General features: G+C 39.2%; 2 protein-coding genes across 3 annotated transcripts; both read right to left on the minus strand.

The window, feature by feature from the left end:
* Nucleotides 1-2,915: 2,915 nt before the first annotated feature.
* On the minus strand, nt 2,916-10,762 carry LOC117823228. Of its 2 annotated transcripts, none has more exons than XM_034698345.1 (7): nt 10,685-10,762; nt 8,581-8,759; nt 8,381-8,491; nt 8,122-8,178; nt 7,766-7,891; nt 5,236-5,349; nt 2,916-3,190 (listed from the first exon to the last, which is right to left on the minus strand). In XM_034698345.1, exons 2-7 carry the CDS (start codon nt 8,749-8,751, stop codon nt 3,122-3,124), a joined length of 648 nt encoding a protein of 215 aa, XP_034554236.1. In that variant the 5' UTR covers nt 8,752-8,759; nt 10,685-10,762; the 3' UTR covers nt 2,916-3,121. The 2 variants fall into 2 exon arrangements, with proteins under 2 accessions (XP_034554236.1, XP_034554235.1); XM_034698344.1 differs by having other exon boundaries at nt 2,916-3,193; nt 10,685-10,745.
* A 2,313-nt stretch (nt 10,763-13,075) lies between these two features.
* LOC117823229 lies at nt 13,076-18,716 on the minus strand. Its single transcript, XM_034698346.1, has 7 exons — nt 18,626-18,716; nt 17,189-17,368; nt 16,989-17,099; nt 16,642-16,698; nt 15,461-15,613; nt 13,431-13,547; nt 13,076-13,186 (listed from the first exon to the last, which is right to left on the minus strand). The coding sequence occupies exons 2-7, from the start codon at nt 17,321-17,323 to the stop codon at nt 13,118-13,120; spliced, it is 642 nt and encodes a 213-aa protein (XP_034554237.1). The 5' UTR covers nt 17,324-17,368; nt 18,626-18,716; the 3' UTR covers nt 13,076-13,117.
* Between the last annotated feature and the right edge of the window lie 439 nt (nt 18,717-19,155).

Here is a 19,155-nt window from a genome sequence, read left to right on the forward strand (position 1 = left end):
TTGTATACATAGAGTAGCATAAATTGCTAATGTATTTTGCTGTAAAGAAGATGCATGACGGCCTGTTTATGGGCATCACTGTGTTGGTAATGAAGATGGTACCAGCGCTAGTTGAGTAAAGTTATTAGAAAGTGTGGTCCATCTTTAAAGATAAATAAAAAAGGTTTCGTTTTGATTGATTTTGGCCCTGGCACCTATTCCTTTAACTTTAAGTTATGTGTACATGCTACACCTCATCATTCAGGATTGATAATTCATGAAAAACACAGACATACCTGTGGCTCTGCCTTAAGCCTCTCTCGGTGTTTGTAACTGCATTGTGCAACAGGAATTTGACATGAATCAACAAGTACAGTCGACGCACCTGCTGTGAGGAGAGCAGAGTATTGTAGGCTGAATAAAAATGAGACAGGTGTCTCTGCCATGCTCTGATGTTTAATGGTCTGAATCTTGGAACAACAAACTCATATGAAGGGAAAAAGTCTGACTTTAAGAAATAAAATGTTATATATAACTGTAGAATAATAACTGCTGGTTTGAATCACATAACAAACAGATTTTCATATAGATACCTGTATAAAAATTTACAGATTACATTAGACTGCAGGTCAACAGTTAAACACTAAATACGTTTAAAATAACTTTCTATGAATAAATCTGTTGTTACAGATCTGAATTAAAAAAAAACATTTTTAAGATGCCTAAATCTGGAACTTAAAGCTGAATTTCAGCAATCTGTTCAAACCAGGTGTGGTTAAAGTACTGTAAATACAAAGACGTGCTGAAGCAATGGTTTAATAAAGATAATATCCAAGGCTGTTTAAGACTAATCCCTCTCAAAGACATAACAACATGATAAGTGTTAAAATAAAGTCCCTGACCTCGTGGTGGTAATGATGTTCCCACACTGTTTGAGCTGTAGAGTCCTACAAATATACATTTCTCTACTATTTCTCTAATACTTTGTCAGAGTCCTTCTCAACTGATAAAGCCTTTATTGTCACCATACCATGGAATATTGAATCATGTGCACAACATTCAGGCATCAACATTCACACAGCAAAACATACATTTAAGTTTCAAAAAGTATATTGTGCACACAATAATGTATTGCATGGCAAACATTGTATATCACACAGTGAAAATGTAACTTGCACCCAAACATATTTATTGCACAGGTAGAAAAATATAATGCAGGATTAAAAAAAAGTGATTATTGCACATAAAGAAGACACATTATCCTTTTAAGCTGCTCTCATTTCACTGATGCTTCCCAACAAAGTCTGAAGAATAAAAATATGGTGGAACAAAGTTACTGCTAAGGCCAAATTATTCTTCTCACTTCCTCACTTCACTTTTAAAGTTAATTTTCTAGAGATTTTTGTATATCATCAATGTTAGATTATGAGGGACTTGCAGTTGTGCAATTTGGCGCCCCCTGTAGACAAAGTGGTTCCTTTCAATTTGAGTTTTTATTTAAATAGAAAAATCTCATCCTACTTTCTTTAAAAGTGAAAATATCACTTATTGTGAGTCTTTGCTGCAGTTATTAACTCCTCACTGGCAGTTTAAACCATGGTTTGCTTTTGTAGGTAACACAGAGGTATCATTTTTCATTGCAGTCAAGTTTCATAACCATCTGAAAACTCCTCCTTGGTTAAAGTCACAAGAGCTTTAGTCTGGGCAATTTATATCATGTGAAGTCAGGCGTCAGTGTTTAAAATAACAAGAGTTTGAAGACTAAAACAAGTAGAACACCATAAGTGTAGACTGTCTGTGTAAATTTAGCAGAATGAGCACCACCTAGTGGCAGACGGTGTCATCACAGGTTGAGGTGCTGCTCACAGAAAAAATCTGGTGGGAGGGTCCTTCCCAGAAATTACTTTCTCTCTGTTCTCATTCTCAGGAAGCTTAAAAACAAAAGTTGTGTCACTTAATGTTTTTTTTAAAAAGCTGGATGAGTTCTCTGGAAGTCTCCAAGTTATTCAATCTCTTCAGAACAGCAGACAAAGATTAAATGTGGTTGGAAGTGTCACTCTTGTTCTTCATCTTTATTCTCAGACTCACTGAAACATGAGAACCTTTAAAAGGAGATATTCAGGATTATCAGTTCAAACCTTTCTCCATAATAAATTCAATATCAGATTCCTCTGTGTGATTAAATAACAGGCCTGGTTATACAAACACATCCTGTTTCACAGCCTGTTTGTTCAGTTGGCAGAAATAAAAAAACAAGTTCTTCAATGTGCGTTGCAGTTTTTCAAAATAAAAGCCTCGGCACCAAATTGATCACATCAAGGCACTGTAACATTATTAACCTGAAAGAAAGGTGCAACACAAGAGCCACTGATCAACAAACACAATAAGGCATAAGATGAACTGCACTTTATAGAAATAAATTGATTCAAGTGTTTGTTTCCAGAAGATAAAGTCACAGCTTCTGTTTATGTGAATTTGATATCTTGGAGTTTGGTACCGCTGAGAAAAACTCTCATCACTTTTGTCATGATCACTTCATTATCGTATGATGTCTCAAAAAGCAAAATATTAATTTGATATATTCTTAGAAATCATCAAAGCTCACAGACTGCTTGTTCCTGGCTTTATATTTGGCACAAATAACTTCTCTCTTGCTCTTGAACAAAGTTACTCAATGCCACAGTTAGGCAGCTGCACACATTCACTTACAGAGATAACAAATCTTTTCCTTTCCAAACATCGGGATCCAACATTCCTCTATTTTTTCAAAGCTTCAGTGTGTTTCAACATTGACAGGAGGGACTTGTGCATCTCGTCGTTTAGCATCACTCCTCCTCAGCTTTAAATACCATGAGTCTGTGTTCTTGTGTTTTAAAGAGTGACCTCAGCCAAGTCAGAAACTTTCACTCAACACACAAAAAAAACCATTCATTGTATGACGTTTTTACCTTTTTTATTAAAGTAAGTTCCTTTAAAAAAGTTTACAAAAAGATATAAGACATTTAAAATACATTTCCAATAACTCTGTTTAACCACATGTCTGAAATAGTTGTGTAATTATGTTATGTAAAGCTGATACATATTAAAGGATTGAAACCATGTGTTGCTTATTGTGCTCAAACATCTTTGTTTGGTTTAAATTTTATGGATCAGGACCGGTCAGGAGGGCTTCCTTCAGCTCTGGCTTGTAGAGCTCAACATCTCTGATGTCCTGCTGAAAGAAAGCAACAATATTCTTCATAAAGTAACAACACAGCAGCTTTATAAATCTGTTTCTTTCTAACATATTACCTAAGACTATCACATGACTGTGTACAACAATGTTTTCATTAGACATATCATTTAATTTAAGCCAAGTTCAAAAGACAAGTCCTGATAAACATCTTATTTCAAGATATCATGAGCAAAATATCGGGCCTAGATTGCCTGTTATTCGTAAAAGCATCTGCTATGAAGAATAGAGCTTTGGGAGAAGTCTAGTTACTTTGATATTGGTTTGTTCACAGCAGGTGAAGAGTGGAGAAAATAGAGGAGAGGTTAGAGACTAAAACTGTCACAAAGGAGAAACCTACTAATTCAGTAACAGTATTTAAGGATTGATAGATGGGACAGAAAACTCTGCAGACTGACAGTGACGAGGCAGAAAAACTCAGTCCAGTGTGGTGCTGATTCATCGATCCTGTTCAACTTGGTTCACTTCACCATCATCGAAAATGTTCACTTGGTGTAAAAGGACTATTTCTGGAGCGGCAGAGAAACCCCTTCAGTGAAACAAGACCCCTTCTTTTCTCATCAGGGTCTTGCTCACCGTGTCAGGGTTCCGAACCGCCATGGCCACCAGCTCACAATATACCATCTCTTACATAAGAGTTACTCTTGTTGTACTCATTCAATGGTTTTTATTTATTTTGATTATTTCAACATTGTAGATTAATACTGAAGACATCAAAACTATGAAATAATCTGGTTTTGCCATAATCTGGATTACAACAGTAGTCAAATAGGGCTATCCATTGTGTACTAACCCTACCTCTGAACAACACAACTGATTGTCTCAAACACATTAAGAAGGCAAGACATTCTACGAATGAACTCTTGACAAGGCTCATGTTAATTAGAAACCATTCCAGGAGACCACTTCATGAAGCAGACTGAGAGAATACCAAGAGTGTGCAAAGCTGTCATGAGGGGAAAAAGGGGAATACTTTACAGAATCTAAAATATAAAACATATTCTGGTTTGTTTAACACTTTTTGTTAATCATATAATTCCATATATGGGTGTCATCCTTGACAGCACATTATCCTTTCAATCACACATCAATAACATCACCCGGACTGCCTACTTCCATCTTCGTAACATCAATCGTCTTCGCCCCTCCCTCACCCCCCACACTGCCGCCATCCTTGTCCACAGCCTTGTCACTTCCCGTCTGGACTACTGCAACTCTCTCCTCTTCGGCCTCCCTCACAAATCCCTCCATAAACTCCAACTGGTTCAGAATTCAGCTGCCCGTATCATTACCCGAACTCCCTCCATCCACCACATCACTCCTGTCCTCCAACAGCTCCACTGGCTCCCTGTTCAGTTCCGTATTCAGTTCAAAGTCCTTCTGTTAACATTCAAGACCATCCACAATCTCGCCCCCCCCATATCTGTCTGACCTCCTCCATGTTCCCACTCCCTCCCGCTCCCTCAGATCCTCTTCCTCCATACACCTGTCTGTCCCCTCCGCCTGTCTCACCACTATGGGGAGCCGAGCATTCAGCCGCTCTGCTCCCCGTCTCTGGAACTCATTGCCACCTCAACTCAGAAACACAGATTCTTTCCCCCATTTCAAATCACAACTCAAAACATATCTGTTCAAAACCGCTTACTCCGTCTGACTCCAATTGCACTGTCATTTTGTTATTGTTTCTATTTTTTTTCCTAACCCTTGTTAGTTTATATTGTTTTCATTTTTGACTCTGATTTTGTTTCCTTTAATGTAAATTTGTGTATGTATATATTTATATCTGTGTGGTGTCCGAGAAAGGCGCCTTTAAATAAAATGTATTATTATTATTATTATATATTTTCTTTCATAATTTTGATGCCTTCAGTATTAATCTATAGTGTTTCAAATAATTTAAATAAATACAAACCTTTGAATGAGAAGTTGTGTCCAAACTTTTGACTGGTACTTAAAGTGCCAATAGCTTCTAACCACCGTTTTGTTTTTGGGTGTTTTGATCTTGTGTTTGTCTTGACTCATACCTCTTCTGTCTTCTTTTTCAGAGCCTTGATGCCCAGAACAGCAAAGCTGATGCAGACACATAGCTGGAGAACAGTCAGGAGGAGCATCGTGACGTCCAAAGCTGTCATCAAACGCTGACACAGACGAGAAATAATCACAAAATAGAGTTTAGATTCACCCAAAGAGGGTTAAAAAGACAGTGTGCATTTTAACTTCTTTGTTGAAACTCAAACAAATGTTATACGTTATAAGTATGGTCTCAAAGAACAAGATAAGGAAAAATATATATTTTTTGATTTTGTAAAAATATATAAAATTCTCAAACAATGACAAATTAATCTGTGTTTAAAAAGCCTGACCTATCAACTCCAAGAGAGATGTAAGTTTATATACATATATACACGGTTGGATGTACTGCCAAATTATCTGTAACACCTTTGGAAACGGCTTATGGTAGAGAAATGAACATTCAATTCACGGGCAACAGCTCTGGTGGACATTCCTGCAGTTAGCATGCCAATTTCACGCTCCCTCAAAACTTGTGACATCTGTGGCACTGCGCTGTGTGATAAAACTGCACATTTTAGAGTGGCCTTTTATTGTGGCCAGCCTCAGGCACACCTGTGCAATAATCATGCTGTCTAATCAGCATCTTGATATGCAACACCTGTGAGGCGAATGGGTTATCTTTGCATAGGAGAAGTGCTCACTAACACAGATTTAGATAAATTTGTGAACAATATTTGAGAGAAATAGGCCTTTAGTGTATCTAGAAGAAGTGTTAGATCTTTGAGTTTAGCTCATGAAAAATGGGAGCAAAAACAAAAGTGTTGTGTTTATATTTTTGTTCAGTGTGTATATATATATTGGGGGTGCAACAATACGTGTATCTGTATCGAACCGTTCGATACAGTGGTCACGGTTCGGTACACCCTATGAACCGAACGATACGCAGTTTTATATTCATTTTATCAACTTCTGACGAGGAACTCTGAGCTGAAAGTTCAGAGGATCTGCGCTCGACTCCTCCGGGCTGCATTGTCGAGCGCAGGTCCACTGAACTGCGCGCTCCTCCCACATTCATTCAGTCCAAGCTGGTCACGTTTGTTTTAACTGTGCTTCATCTGGAAAAATATATTTCACCATACGACGGTCTGCTGGGTTCATATGTTCACGTATATGTGTGTGAGCGCGCGCCCGAACGAGAGGGAAGCACGAGTGTCCGCTTTGGTTGCAGAGCAGAGTTGTTCCGTGATCCTGTAGTGATGCTAGACTGGGTGATGTGGTTTTAAAGTTCGTATATGCATTACTTGTGGTCTTATACTGCATGCTGTGTAAGACTTCACCCTGATACCGGACAGTGTTTTCCCTGCCGTTATATCGGGGGAGCACCCGCCGTGTCCCGCCTCCCCTTGGAAGTCAAAGCAGAAGTGATTTAATAATAATAATAATAATAAAGTTTATTTATAAAGCACTTATCAAAACAGACGTTACAAAGTGCTTAACATCATAAAAACCCACAATAAAGAGAACAAAGCAAAGGGGGGGGGGGGTATATGGGCTGGCAAGACAATTTAAGAAGAAAAACCAAAAGAGAAACTACTAAAAGCAGTTAAAACAATAAAAAAAAATTAAAATCAGTAAAACAAATAAAATCAGTAAAACAATAAAACGATGAGTGAATAAAAAATAGATTAAAAATAAATGCAGCATCTTGGATAAAACAATATTACAGGAAGGCCTTTCGATAAAAATGTGTTTTCAGCTGTGATTTAAAAGGTTCCCTCTCTCATAGATCAGGTCTATACCTTGTTCTTTTATTTAACAGACTAAATATCCTCATGTTATTAATCTTATTTACATGACGGGATGTCATTTCTGTCTCTACATGGTCGCGCGTTCACAATTCTCCTCTGCTCTCTATCGCGCAAGGCAGATGCGCACGCAGACAGACAGACAGACACACACACACACACACACACACACACACACACACACACATGACCTCCCGATGTACAGTAGAACATGTGTCAGGTGTTGCTGCCCCTGATACATTTAATTTAATTTAAAAACTGCTTTTGAGCTGAAACAAATGTTGGTAATATCAATAAACTACAAGTAAAAAAAGGCATGGAAATTTCTCTTTTTCTGTATCGAAAACGTATCGAACCGTGACAAAAACGTATCGAACCGTGACAAAAACGTATCGAACCGAACCGAGCCATGGATTTTGTGTATCGTTGCACCCCTAATATATATATATATATATATATATGTATATATATATATATATATATATATATATGCCATTAAAACAAGGGCAAGGCTTTCCTGTAAGTTACTAAAACAATACCATATATTTGGCTGTTTTTATTTATGAGCATGAAACATATAATGTCATTACAACAGCAGGAATGTTAAGACTTATGGATGACATAATTGGAAGAATTTAACGATACTAACACATTGTGGTTGTTTTTTATGGGATATGTTGATGGTAAGTAAAATATAGAACTTATCATGAGTCTGATTCTCTAAAGGTTTCCTTACCCTGAAAAAATATTCCATGGAATACCAGCCATAGAAATTGAATTCCCCCAGTTCAATGCCGTACAGCACGATACCAACGATGGAGAAGATGGCTCCCAGTATGTTCATGATCACAGCGGAGATCACCTGATAAGAGATATTGCGTCATTTTTTTGACCTCACTGACCTTTCATTTAACAAAATCTCTTCATTTAGTCTTACAGATTGGATAATCAACCTGTGAGGAACCATGATGAGGCATCAGCAAAACAGAGGGTATTTTAACTCGTTAAAAACTCCTCATAGTGTCTTTAAATTTCGTATATTCAGGTAAATAATTCAGGTGTGTTTGTACATAATCTTAAGGCTTTACTCACTGAACAAACAGAGGAGAAGTGGCCAGCAAGAATGGAGATGAGTCCTGACACGAGGAACTGAAGAGAAAAGCACAGTTCATTAAAATTATTCATTCTCTGTTTCACTTGTTCACACTTTTTGAAAAGACCAAACATTTTCTAAGAACATTTATGCAAATAAAGAGTTTTTTTGTGGGCTTATATCAATACTATTATCACTGACTATTATAATTCTCAGTGCAGAGCTTGTGTAAAAGTAAAGAAAGTAATGTGCTCTTACCACACCACCCAGCCAGTAAGCAACTCCTAAATGGGCAAAGTCTTCAGGGTGCATGCTTGTTCGTCCCGGCCCGAGCCCAATGCTGAACAAGCCCACCATGATCTGTATAGTCTTTAAAGATTCAAAACAGTTACACCTAACAGAACCACCACTTTGGGAATAAACTGCAGAGGAATACAAACAAATTCAACTGTTCTTACCCCGAGAGCTGCAGTCACACCTGTCTGCATCATCCCTGACTTTACGGAGCAGAATGTGGGACTGTAGCAGAGAGCTTTGAGGATCTGACACACTGGAGGAAGCATGCTGTTCTTGTCCCCCAGCACAGTGATCACAGTCACTCCTTTCCCGTTTTCCACTGTAACAGACATACTCACACCTGGAACAGGACAGAAATGTTGTGATTATGATTGGATGAATTGAAAACTGATTGGGACTCTTTGGGAATAATTTGTCACAGATGCCTCACAAAAAGAGACCCACTATGACACCCAGAAATTGGGTGTCATGATTCATGGTCAGCTAACCTTTCAGGTGCAGAGAACATTAGTGAACAAACAGAATCATGAAGACTAAAGAACTCACAAGACAGGTCAGGGAAGTTGTGGAGAAGTTTAAAGCAGGGTTAGGTTATAAAAACATATCCCAAGCTTTGAACATCTCACGAAGCACTCTTCAATCCATCATCTGAAAATGAAAAGGGTATGGCACAACTGCTAACCTGCCAAGACATGGCCGTCCATCTAAACTGACAGGATGGGCAAGGAGAGCTTTGATGAGAGAAGCAGCCAAGAGGCCAACAGTAACTCTAGAGGAGCCGCAGAGATCCACAGCTCAGGTGGGAGAATCTTTCCATAGGAAAAATATTAGTTGTGCACTCCACAACTAATATTGCTTTTATGCAACAGTGACAGTGTTGAAAGAAAGCAATAAGAAGTTCCATTTAAAGTTTGCCACAAGCAATGTGGGGACAGAGCAAACGTGGAAGAAGGTGCTCTGGTCAGATGACAACACTAACACTGCGCATCATCCTGAACACACCATCCCCACAGTGAAACATGGTGGTGACAGCAACATGCTGTGAGGAGGCTTTTCTTCAGCAGGGACAGGGAAGCCAGTCAGAGTTGATGGGAAGATAGATGGAGCTAAATACAGGGCCATCCTGGAAGAAAACCTATTAGAGGCTGCATGAGACGAGACTGGGGTGGAGGTTCACCTACCAGCAGGACAACAAACCTAAACACACAGCCAGAGCTACAATGGAACGGTTTAGATAAAAGCATATGCATGTGTTAGAATGGCCCAGTCAAAGTCCAGACCTGAACCCTGTTAAGAATATGTGGGAAGACTTGGAAATTGCTGCTGTCTCCATCCAATCTGGCTGGACTGGAGCTGTTTTGTAAAGAAAAACGGGCAAAAAATGCTGACTCTACATGCGCAAAGCTGGTACAGACCACTTCACAATTATGCTTTACTTTGTGTTGGTCTATCACATAAATCCACATCAAATAAATGTAAGTTTGTGCTTATAAAATGACAAAATATGGAAAATTTCAAGGGGTATGAATACTTTTGCAAGGCACTGTTCTTACGGTACTCTCATATAAACATCGCTCTGGACCCAAGTGTCTGCTGAATGACTGTAATACAGTGTCTTGGATGGATAATTTAAAAGGCAGACGAGTTGCAGAAGCATGGACAGAGAAAACAACAAATGAACGACCACAAAGAACGATAAGAGATGCTAAAACAACCAAGGAGGGATAAAGAGACTGAATATTTACACAATATGACCACAAGGAAGGTAATTAAAAAGAAACACAACAACAAAATAAATTAAAAATAGTAGTTAAATAAGAATAAATACACGTTTGTAAAAGAATAAATAAAAAGACAATAACACTGTGAGTTTAAGCTTACACTCTTTGATATGTGTTTATTTATCTAGCCTCGTGTCGTTATCACACATCACATATTATTCTCATATCCTACAGGCCTTATAGAGAGTCATCTCATCCCTTAATAAACTAGTTATAGCTGTTACAAGTTCACATTTGAAATGACTTGTTGGAACAAGTTTAGTTTTTCAGAGTTTGCTTCACTTCCTTGTATTGTCCTTGTTATCATGCAGAGCCTCCATAACTCAGCCCTCTCTGAAACAGCGTGAGAACCTGTTTTTACAGTCTATGGTGAGAACATGATTATTAAAATAAAAGTCTCTATTTTGAACTCAGTTGAGATTATTTCTCATGGAAATGTTAAAGTTTTTAAAATACCGTTTTGTTTTTGAAGTGGAGAACTCACCTGGTTCGTGTCACACTCCCTGTTTCTGTTTTCTGTGTTTGTGATTTTAGGAAGCAGAAATAAAACAGATACTTCCTGTCAGCTGTTTTATCACTTCAAAATAAAAGCGTCAATGTTTTTTCATATATTATATGAAACACGCTTCATTACAGAAAGAAATGGTACAGATATGTATTAGCAGAGAGAGAAAAAAACAAAGAAACAACAACAACAAAAAAAACAAGTTCACATTTTTTTTCTCTTTATTTGCAGATTTAACAGCAAAGTGATTATCATAATTGTTGGTCTCCTTGTAGTATTAAGCAGTTTTAGTTCCTTTAATTTAACTACTTCAGTGTTTAAATGCAACAGAGTTAGATTGATGATCTCTGTCATTAAAAAGCATGCATGTGTCATATATTATACTTAAAGAAAAGTGGAGGACGCCAATTGCGGAAAAAAATAGATGTATTAAACAAAAGACAGAAAAGGCAAATTTAAGAACACTTCCTTTCCAAAAGACTAAAATATAAAACCCAATGAATATAATGTAAAATCCAAAGTTCAACAGAGAAAAGAATATAAAGTCATTAACAAAATCCACACAACACTGGTGATCACTGAGGGAAGACACTGGAGAAAGCACATAACTCAACAAAGTGACACAGAAGGGAAGAAACACAATACAGTCATGGCCAAAAGTTCTGAGAATGACACAACTATTAATTTTCACAAAGTCTGCTGTTTCAGTTTTTATAATGGCAATTTGCATATACTCCAGAATGTTATGAGGAGTGATCAGCTCAACTGCAATTAATTGCAAAGTCCCTCTTTGCCTTCAAAAATGAACTTTATCACCAAAAACAAATTTCCACTGCATTTCAGCCCTGCCACAAAAGGACCAGCTAACATAATTTCAATGACACACAGGTGTCACACACATTAAGGTTGGCGATCAATCTGTCATGATTGAGTGACTGGACACTTTAAAAGGAAGATGGTGCATGACACCATTGTTCCTCATCTGTTAGCCATGGTTACCTGCAAGGAAACACGTGCAGCCATCATTGCATTGCACAAAAAGGGCCTAACAGGGAAGTTTATAGCAGCGAGTAAGATTGCACCTCAGTCAACCGTCTATCGAATTATCAAGAACTTCAAGGAGAGAGGTTCAATTGTTGCCAAACAGGCTCCAGGGCGCCCAAGAAAGTCCAGCAAGCGCCAGGACCATCTCCTGAAGGTGTTACAGCTGCGGGATCGGGCCACCACCAGTGCAGAGCTTGCTCAGGAATGGCAGCAGGCAGGTGTGAGTGCATCTGCACGCACAGTGAGGCGAAGACTTTTGGAGGAAGGCCTGGTGTCAAGGAGGGCAGCAAAGAAGCCACTTCTCTCCGGTAAAAACATCAGGGACAGACTGATATTCTGCAGAAGGTACAGGGACTGGACTGCTGAGGACTGGGGTAAAGTCATTTTCTCTGATGAATCCCCTTTCCGATTGTTTGGGGCATCTGGAGGAAGGCTTGTTCGGAGAAGACGAGGTGAGCGCTACCATCAGTCCTGTCTCTTGCCAACAGTGAAGCATCCTGAGACCAGTTATGGTACCAGAACGTCCTCTGAGAGCAATTTCTCCCAACCATCCAAGGGCAGTTTGGTGATGAAGAATGCCTTTTCCAGCATGATGGAGCACCTTGCCATAAAGCAAAAGTCATAACAAAATGGCTCAGGGAACAAAACATTAAGATTTTGGGCCCTTGGCCAGGAAACTCCCCAGATCTTAATCCCATTGAGAACTTGTGGTCAATCCTCAAGAGGCGGGTGGACAATCAAAAACCCACAAATTCTGACAAACTCCAAGCATTGATTATGCAAGAATGGACTGCCATCAGTCAGGATTTGGTCCAGAAGTTGATTGACAGCATGCCAGGGAGAATTGCAGAGGTCTTGAAAAAGAAGGGTCAACACTGCAAATATTGACTTATTGCACGAATTCTGTGTAATTCTCAATAAAAGCTTTTGATACTTATGAAATGCTTCTAATTGTATTCCATTATACCATAGAAACATCTGACAAAAACACCTAAAAAGCCTGAAGCAGCAGACTTTGTGAAAATGTAATATTTGTGTCATTCTCAAAACTTTTGGCCATGACTGTACACACAAGGTAATCAGACACAGGTGTGACAACAAAACACAGGTGAAACTTATGAGGGGGAATCAAAATGAAGGGAAACACTCATGGACAGGAGGGAAAACTAAACCAGAAACACAGGGAGAAAGAAATACACGAATAAAAGAGGAAACACTAAAGACTTCAGAAACACAGATGAAAACACGCATGAAATACAAGACCACAAGGACTACAAAATAACACAAGAAAAAGCAATCGAGATACAAGACGAGGAACAAACAAACTTAATGAAGAAACTCATGACATTGTGTTTATTTAAAATGGTTTTAAGCCCCAGGACTGGTGAGGGGGACTTTTTCCAGTTGTGGCAGCTGATCTTCTGCACTTTTGGCGTCCTGTGTGAACAGAGAGAACGGCATGAAACAGATAGTTCCAGAGTATGACTTTAATGAATGTAACACAATATACTGAACCAGAAACTGAACTACAGCAGCTGCTCAGCTGTTTATCACACAAGTTTTCTCTCATCATATTTCAAGATATCACAAGAAAAATGAAAGAACTGGATTTCATGTGATGATTAAAACTTTTGAAAATCTCTTGAGGGAGACTTGATCTTGTGTTTGTCTTGATTCATACCTCTTCTGTCTTCATGTTGTTCAGAGCCTTGGTGCCCAGAACAACAAAGATGACGCAGACACACAGCTGGAGAGCAGTCAGGTTGATCATCGTGATGTCCATTGCTGACACCAAACGCTGAACAGACGAGAAATAATCACACAACAGAGTTTAGTTTCACCCAAAGAGGATTAAACAGAAGCTTTAGTTTATAGGTCAAATACTAAATGTATGTATTTAGCATAAACACAAACACATCAATATAAAGATAAACACTGTGAAAACAACAGTGTTCAATTTAACTTGTTTTTTTAATTCAAATGTCAAAAAGCTCCATTTATTTCCTGCAGATTACCAAATACAAGATTACCAGATGTGTATCAAGGCCGTTCTGTAACTTCATGAAGCAATACAATATTTTTTGGGCTTATTTTATCAATATAAATATATGTTGTCGTAACAACAGTAGGAAAGTTTAGACTCATAGATGACACATTTGTAAGAACTTAATGAGACTAATGTTGTGTTCACACCAGACGGGAATAAAATCATTCCCAGGAGTGAATTATACGTAAACTCCTCAGGTTATACGCACTAATGACGTGAATTTGTGATACATTCAACATGCTCCTCACTTAATTTGCAAGAGTGGAAAAATCTGGTCTTCAGCGAATACTTCCCACCATGATGGCTAATCAGCACGGAGATATGATGTGAAGAACGGACCAGCAGAGGTTCATTCATCTGGGAAATGGAAGAATCATTCATAGTGTTTGTGTGTACCCTGAACTGTACGACACCGCCTGTTTATTTTTATTTTCTTTAATCGTAACAGGAATAAAAATGAGCTCATTTAGAGCAGGGGTTCTCAAACTATTTCGGGCAAGGGACCCCTTACAGGTGGGAACATTTTCCAAGGACCCCCTCATAACTGTAACATTGATTACGTACACGCTTGCTACCATTTGCACTCTTAGATGCATTTTGAACTATTTGTATTGTAAAACTTATCAATCTAAACACTTCAGACCTGTACCATAGTGATAAACAGAAAACACTTCACCATCTATGTTTTCTGTTGGATGTATTCCTCATTGTTTTGCTGGAAAGAGTCTTTAGTTTTGTCCTTATATTCCGGGTGATCAGATGTCGCTTTAGCTTGGCTGGCGTCACAGCTTCATTTGCTAGCACCTGAAGACACATGACGCATTTTGGTCTCCTGTCACTGTTCTCAATAAAACCAAACTCTATATACCTGTCGACATATTGTCTTGATTTAGCTAGCTTAGGTTTAGCATCACTTGACGATGTGCGCTGATTTAGAAATGGCTCCATGCTTGCCAGGTAGTAAGCAAAGCTAAGAAGTAGCAGGAACAGTTGTGACCGGAGTGAAGTGTGTATGAGTGATATAATTATTTCACAGACCCCCACGCTATAGTTCGCGGACCCCCAGGGGTCCTAGGACTCCACTTTGAGAACCACTGATTTAGAGGACAGTGAGTGAGGAGGTGGATTACCTGGTAAACTGTGAAAACTTCGTCAGTCACTTGTTACCAGCTATCGGTTGAATTAGAAAGTTTGCACTACCTAAAAGAATAACCGGCTTCTCATCTTTGAGTACTTACATACTCGTTCACTTGCCTGGGCACTGCCGAGGTGCCCTTGAGCAAGGCACTGAACCTCCAACTGCTCGGGGTGCGCTGGTTGATGGCAGTATCCTCACTCTGACATCTCTCCCTAAGCATGTTCACTGCATGTGTGTGCATTTGTATGTATATACCAAAAAAACTGTATGTGTAGCATGTCCAAAATAGCATGAGTGAAAAACTTGAATATCCCCCATGGGGATTAATAAAGTACGTTTCTTCTTCTAAACACAGAATACCCCAGTGTTCAAATACATGCAAATTAAGGAAGCAAATAATTCTATCCATGTCTGGTGTGAACACGACATAATGCACTGTCTGTTCAGTTTTTTTTTTATTGGATATGTTGACAGAAGGTAAAATGTAGAACTTATTATGCGTCAAATTCTCTAGAGGTTTGCTTACGTTGAAAAGCTGTGCCATCCACTGACAGCTTTCCTCATCCGGGCCCCAACAATGATCAGCGGTTGTGGTTTCCCCCAGGTCGATGCTGTACATCATGATACCAATGATGGAGAAGATGAATCCCAGTATGTTCATGAACACAGCGAATCTCATCTGAGAAGACATATGTCATCATATTTCTCATATCATAAAATTTCTTCAACTTCAGACTGGATAATCAACCTGTAAGAAACCATGATGAGGCATCAGTTTAAGAAAGAGAGTGTTTTAAAACCTTTTAAAAGCCATGGTGCTCGATCGGAAAAGGGTGGCTTGCCCTCTCCAGGTCAGAGGAGAGTCTTTACCCCAGGCGGAGGAGTCTAAGTATCTCTGGGTCTTGTTCACGAGTGAGGGGAGGAGGGAGCGTGAGATTGACAGACGGATCGGGGTACCGGTCTGTCGTGGTGAAGAGAGAGCTGAGCCAGAAGGCAAAGCTCTTAATTTACGGGTCAATCTACGTTCCAACCATCACCTATGGTCACAAGCTGTGGGTAGTGACCGAAAGAACAAAATCGCGAATACAAGCGACAAAATGAGCTTTCTCCACAGGGTGTCTGGGCTCAACCTTAGAGATAGGGTCAGGATCTCAGACATCCGGGAGAGGCTCAAAGTAGAGCTGCTGCTCCTCCAGATCGAGAGGAGCCAGATGAGGTGGTTCGGGCATCTGGTCAGGATGCCTCCTGGACGTCTCCCTGGGGAGGTGTTTCGTGCATGTCCGTCTGGGAGGAGGCCACGTGGAAGACCCAGGACACGCTGGCGAGATTATATCTCTCAGCTGAGCTGGGAACATCTCGGTATCCTCCCAGAAGAGCTGGTGAAAGTGGCCGAGGAGAGGAGTGTCTGGGCTTCCCTGCTGAGGCTGCTGCCCCCGTGACCCGGAACCGGAAGAAGATGGTGGATGGATGGATGGATGGATGGATGGATGGATGGTTAAAAGCTCCACACAGTGCCTTTAATTTTTGTATATTTACAGTCTTTTGTAGCTAACTCCTCTGATTATATTATGTTTAATAGAGAAGGAAGTGATGGCCATGACAGTTAAGGCTGTGCATAGGTCTCACTCAAACATTAGACCAACATGTTTAATTTTATAAATGCCATAAGAGAGTGCATGTTTTAAGTAATCTTATGGCTTTACTCACTGAACGAATAGAGGAGAACCAGCCAGCAAGGACGCAGGTGATTCCAGACACGAGGAACTGAAGAGCAAAGAACAAGACAGTTCATTCAAATTATTCATTCTCTATTTCACCTGTTCATATTTTTCAAAAGACATCTCAAATAAAGAAGGTTTAAGGGTGTATATCACGACTATTATCACTCACTCACATGGGGTGAATGCTCCAGATTGTTACCTGCTTTATTTACGTATCAGCTCACCCTGACAGACTTTTTACTGAGGGCTGGACAATGCTGGGTAATTCTCAGTGTAGAGCTTGTGTGAAAGGCGTTTAGTTGAGTAAAAGTAAAGAAACTAATGTGTTCTTACCACACCACCCAGCCAGTAAGCAGTTCCTAAATGGGCAAAGTCATGAGGGTGAAAGCTTGTTCGTCCCGGCCCGAGCCCAATGCTGAACAAGCCCACCATGATCTGTATAGTCTGTAAAGATTGAAAACAGTTACACCAAACAGAACTATCACTTTGGGAATGAACTGCAGAGGATATAAAAACAATTCAACTGTTCTTACCCCGAGAACTGCAGTCACACCTGTCTGCATCATCCCTGACTTTGCAGAGCAGCCCGTGGGACTGTAGCAGGGAGCTTTGAGGATCTGACACACTGGAGGAAGCATGCTGTTCTTGTCTGCCACTACAGTGATCATAGACACTCTTTTGCCGTTTACCACCGTGACAGACTTGTCTCACACCTGGAACAGGACAACAGACATGTTGTGATTATAACTGAATGGATTAAATACTGATTGGGACTCTTTGGGAGTTATTTCGTCACAGAGGCCTCATGAAAAGAAACCCACTAAGACACCCAGAAATTGGGTGTCATGATCAGTGGCGCCGTATAGGGGGGGAAAGTTAGGATGATTCTAAGGGCCCATGACTGACAGGGGGCCTGAAAGTAATAATAATAATAATAATACTTTACTTTTTTTTAAATAATAACTAATATTTTATTCAGAATAAGGTAATCAAAAAAAACTCTCCCGTTGTCTGCATAAAATGTATATCAGAGATCTCTACTTAATTTGTCAAAATTCATATTAATCCCATTCATTAATGCACTGTCTCCCCACAACTCCGCATGTCAATTAGCATTATTGAGGGAGGTCTGTGGGAATCTCTTTTTTCTCTCTCTATCTGTACTATTACAAAAGCCTATAAAAATAAAGCTATAGCTATATAAGCTACAGCCTATAGTCTGTTTTGGATGCTGGGCAGGTTGAAGCATTGAGTGATTTAGTCTGTTTTAATGTCACGTCTGGGTCCATTGGATCCTGGAGATGTGGTTACAGCAGTTGCACATGGTTCTTGTGGCCTTTGGTGATGGGGCCCAATGTAATATTTTTTCATAGGGCCCAAAATCCCTGGCAGCGCCCCTGGTCATCATGGTTAATGGCCAGCCTTACTTTCGGTTTCACGTGGACTTCAGTGCTCAGTGCATAACATCAGGAGAATCATTCCATACCTGTCAGCTCAGCTAATGCAACAAAGCTCCTAGATTTCAAAACATCATGCATTAACTAAAAAACAGATGCAGAAGAGCACTGATGCAACCTTAGATTATTGTACCCAGTCAGGCCCCTGCATTCATGCTCCAAACTTAAACACACACAATTTGTAAGACAAGAAATAAAAAGACAATAACACTGTGAGTTTTATCTTATACTCTTTGATATTTGTTTATTTATCTAGCCTCATGTCATTATCACACATCATATATTATTCTCATATCGTACAGGCCTTAAAGAGAGTCATCGTATCCCTTAATAAACTAGTTATAGCGTTTGTCCTTATCCTACAGGCCCTCTATGACTCAGCCCTCTCCGAAACAGCGTGAAAACATGATAATTAAAAACAACAGGGTCCACTTTGGACTCAATTAAGATTATTTCTCATAGAAATGTTAACGTTTTTAAGATACTGTTGCGTTTCTGAAGGGGAGAACTCACCCGGATCGTGTAAACACACCCTGTTTCTGTTTTCTGTGTTGGTGATTTTAGGAAGCAGAAATAAAACAGATACTTCCTTTCAGCTGTTTAATTACTTCAAAATAAAAGCCTCAATGTTTTTTAACATTTTTTTTATAGTTATCTGATTTTACAAAGTCAAATATGTTGAAAACAGAACGCCATACAATACTATTTGAAACGTACTTAATTAAACAAATTATACAGATATGTGTTGGCAGAGAGAAAAAAACAACCAAAAACATCCAAAGAAACTTAGATTCTTTAATTGCAGATTTAACATCAAAGTGATTATCATAACTTTTGGCCTCCTTTTGGTATAAAGCAGTTTTAGATCGTTTAATTGAACTACCTCAGTGTTTAAATGCAAAAGGGTTACATTAATGATCTGCTCTGTCATTAAAAAACATGCATGTGTCATATATTATATTTAAAGAAAAATAGAGGACGCCAGTTGGGGAACAAAAAATTGATTTATTAAAAAAGACAAAAAGAGGCAAAACTAAGAAAAC

The sequence above is a fragment of the Notolabrus celidotus genome, chromosome 12 (genome assembly GCF_009762535.1).
Source record: "Notolabrus celidotus isolate fNotCel1 chromosome 12, fNotCel1.pri, whole genome shotgun sequence".
Classification (NCBI taxonomy): Eukaryota; Metazoa; Chordata; class Actinopteri; order Labriformes; family Labridae; genus Notolabrus; species Notolabrus celidotus.

What these genes read in the sequence shown, in the direction of transcription:
- LOC117823229 (XM_034698346.1), bottom strand. Translation starts at nt 17,323, where the DNA reads ATGATCACTGTAGTGGCAGACAAGAACAGCATGCTTCCTCCAGTGTGT. An exon ending in GGATGGCACAGCTTTTCAAC is followed by an intron (nt 13,548 to 15,460) that starts GTAAGCAAACCT and finishes TCGTCTGTTCAG; the next exon opens with CGTTTGGTGTCAGCAATGGA. An exon ending in ACAACATGAAGACAGAAGAG is followed by an intron (nt 13,187 to 13,430) that starts GTATGAATCAAG and finishes CTGTTCACACAG; the next exon opens with GACGCCAAAAGTGCAGAAGA.
- LOC117823228 (XM_034698344.1), bottom strand. Translation starts at nt 8,751, where the DNA reads ATGTCTGTTACAGTGGAAAACGGGAAAGGAGTGACTGTGATCACTGTG. An exon ending in CTTACTGGCTGGGTGGTGTG is followed by an intron (nt 8,179 to 8,380) that starts GTAAGAGCACAT and finishes TTTTCTCTTCAG; the next exon opens with TTCCTCGTGTCAGGACTCAT. An exon ending in TGAAAAAGAAGACAGAAGAG is followed by an intron (nt 3,194 to 5,235) that starts GTATGAGTCAAG and finishes GCTTTCTTTCAG; the next exon opens with CAGGACATCAGAGATGTTGA.